This window comes from Microtus ochrogaster, chromosome 10 (assembly GCF_000317375.1).
Source record: "Microtus ochrogaster isolate Prairie Vole_2 chromosome 10, MicOch1.0, whole genome shotgun sequence".
NCBI classification, from domain to species: Eukaryota; Metazoa; Chordata; class Mammalia; order Rodentia; family Cricetidae; genus Microtus; species Microtus ochrogaster.
This window is the reverse complement of record NC_022016.1, coordinates 55,109,959-55,113,087: the sequence shown is the minus strand read 5'-3', so window position 1 is coordinate 55,113,087 and position 3,129 is coordinate 55,109,959. Positions and strand designations below refer to the sequence as shown.

At 43.1% G+C, this 3,129-nt stretch overlaps 1 protein-coding gene across 1 annotated transcript in view; it reads right to left on the bottom strand.

The window, feature by feature from the left end:
* Hdac1 (histone deacetylase 1) overlaps positions 1 to 3,129 on the bottom strand; it is a 27,264-nt gene that overhangs the window by 17,853 nt on the left and 6,282 nt on the right. The window contains exon 2 of the mRNA XM_005353190.3: positions 1,373 to 1,485. Coding sequence (XP_005353247.1) covers positions 1,373 to 1,485 — 113 coding nt within the window. The remainder of the gene's footprint in view (positions 1 to 1,372; positions 1,486 to 3,129) is intronic.

Genomic DNA, 3,129 nt, shown 5'->3' with positions numbered 1-3,129 from the left:
AAAAAAAAAAAAAAAAACACTCTTCATCCTTGGAAATAGATACAAATTTGTTTGGGTATTGATAAAAATGGCCCAAGAGATCAAATTGCAAAATCCATTAAAGTGGGAGGATGGCTGGAAGATGGTGAATGATCAAAAGACAGCAAGGGAATTTTGCTAATAAGTTTCTAGAATGGGTTTTCCCCTCTTACACAAAGGAGAGAGGGAGTGGGATGTAGCTCAGTTGGCATGGCACTTTCCTAGCATGCCAAAGCCCCAGCACCTGGGAGACGCAGGCTCAAGGAAACCAATAGTTCAAGGTCATCTTCCTCCGCCAGTTTCCCTCCTAGCTTTCTCAGGTGTCTCCCCTAGCTCTGAAAACACAATAAAGACATCTGGGAAAGAAAATTCATCTACATTCAGTCTCTGAAATGCTGAAGATGTTGTCATTGCTAGGTTACTCAAGCTGTGAAGATAGCCTTAACAGCCAACTGTAAGACTAAAGTAACAGGTCCTGAGCCTGCTTTCCTCATTCTGACTGTAGAGATAACTCCAAAGGTAACTAACTGGCCCTGCCATTTCTGTTGTTTGACTTTTAAATTTTACTTCATTTTAGAGACAGGGTCTCCCTGTGTAGAACTTAGAGAGATCATTTTTCACAACTTGGTGAGCTGGAAGCCAATATGTATTTGGGAGGCTGAGGGCAACAAACTGCATAAGGTTGGGGATAGTTGGGACTATACACACAACAAAACCCTGCCTATAAAAACCAAAAGAAAACAAAATGCTCTCCATTTGTTCCTCACTGCCTCCAGAAGAGGTTAAACTAAAAAAGAATGAGCCAAATTTAGTCTACAGGTATATTGGTCTGTTTTCCTTGCACACCTGTTAAAAAACAGAAAAAGTCTGGAGATCACAGCCTATGTATAAGGTTGAGATCTACCAACAAAAAAATAAAACAAAGACAAAAGCCTTGAGCCAACATTTTAAACTTAGGAAGATATTATATAATCCAAAGTTCCAGTTTTTCTTTTAAAATTGGAGGTTCAGACAAAATTCGTTAGAGCTGTATCTGGAAAGGACACATGAGCACACTGAGGCCGGGGATGCAGCTCAGCCAGGACAGTCTTCCAGCACATGAGGACAGAGACCTGTGCTCAAGACCTCAGCACTGTATGAAGAGAGCCATGGCGCGTGTGCCTGTGAAGTTGTAATTCCAGAGCTTTAAACACAGCACTCAGAAGGAAGGATCTCAAAAGGGGAAAAAAGAAATCTTTATCTACATGCCAAATAGTAGCCACTGAGTGAATGAGCAGCTGAAGAGAGGAAGATAAAGACTACACACGGGGACTGGAGCTCACGAAGGTAGGGAGGGCAGAGTCCAGGAACTCACATAGATTTCCATTTTTCGGTAGAGACCATAGTTGAGCAGTAAATTGTGAGTCATGCGGATTCGGTGAGGCTTCATCGGGTGGCCTTGTCCATAATAGTAGTTTCCAACATCACCTGAACAGAGAAGTGTGGTTTCATTTTAGTTAGTTAGGTTTATTGAGACAGAGTTTCTCTGAGTAGCACTGGGCGTCCTGGAACTCACTCTCGAGACAAATGCTGGGATTAAAGGTGTGCACCATAACTTGCAATGTGTGTGTGTGTGTGTGTGCGCGCGCGCGCGTGCGCATGCATGCCAGTGTAGGGTCTATGGAAACAATCTCCTGTGAACTATCTAATGTGGGTGCTAGAAATTAAACCCTGGTCCTCTGAACAAGCAAACAGTGCTCTTAACTGCTGAGCCATTTCTCCAGCCCTAAGGAGAGGTTTTTTTTTGTTTTTTGTTTTTTTTTAGTTTTTTCGAGACAGGGTTTCTCTGTGGCTTTGGAGCCTGTCCTGGAACTAGCTCTGTAGACCAGGCTGGTCTCGAACTCACAGAGATCCGCCTGCCTCTGCCAAGAAGAGGTTTTAATAACACAGTTAAACACTCTCCTAGGAAAACCCAGCAAACTCCCAGAACAGTAATATACATTTCTAATTTTCATGATTCTTTCCCACCTTGAATAGGAGTAATTCCTGTAGTCCCCACATAACCAGCACTTACGTGTTGATTCTAGCCTAGTTTCTCCTTTTAAAGCATAGGAACTGGATAAAATCTACTAGGAAAGAAGGAGCAGGCACGGAGGGGACTCACTTCACCATACCTCTAAGGAATTCTTTCCCATAATAAACCACATCCTATAGATAAAACCAAACATTCTTGTTTGTTTCATCTATAGAAACAGCTTCTACCTGGTCCTTGGCTTGTGACTCATGCCATCTGACAAACTATAGTTATCTGAGAGGAGGAAATCTTAATTGAGAAGATGCTTCCAGAAGATCAGGCTGTGGGGCCAACCTGTAGATCTTTCTTTCTTTGTTATCTGTTTTGGTTTTTTTTCCCTTGAGCCAGGATTTCTCTGTGTAACAGCCCTGCCTGTCCTGGAAGTCATTCTGTAGATCAGGCCAACCTCTAACTCACAGATCTACCTGCCTCTGCCTCCCATAGCACCTGAATTAAAGGCATGAGCCACAGTCACCTCCATCACCAGCATGGCCCAGTAAACATTTTCTTCATTAACAATTGATGTGGGAAGGCCCACATGTGCAGCAACTCTGAACTGGTGATCCTGGGTTGAATAAGAAAGCTGCCTGCGAGTGGTAGTGGCCTGTGCCTTTAATCCCAGCACTCAGGAGGCAGAGGAAGGCTCTGAGTTCAAGGTCAGTACAGTCAAAACCTTGGGGATGGACGACTTGCACTAGGCATACCAAGAAAGTTCCAAAAAAAAAAAAAAAAAAAAAAACCAAAAAGCAGGCTGAGCAAACTATGTGGAACAAGCTAGTAAGAGCACCCTTCCATGTCCTCATGTCCTCTCCATTAGCTCCCGTCTCCAGGTTCCTGCCCTGCCTTCCTTCAGTGATGAACTACAATGTGGAAATGAAGCCAAGTAAACCCCATCTTCTCCAACTTGCTTTTTGGTCATGGTAACTAAGACACTGTCTTTCCATTTTCATCTGCTACTGCTCACCATCACCCTGGTTGTCTATTTTTGTTAGAAAGCTTCTGTTGGAAGCTGAGCTCGGTATTTACTTAAATAAATATGGTTATCTACAATCATAATC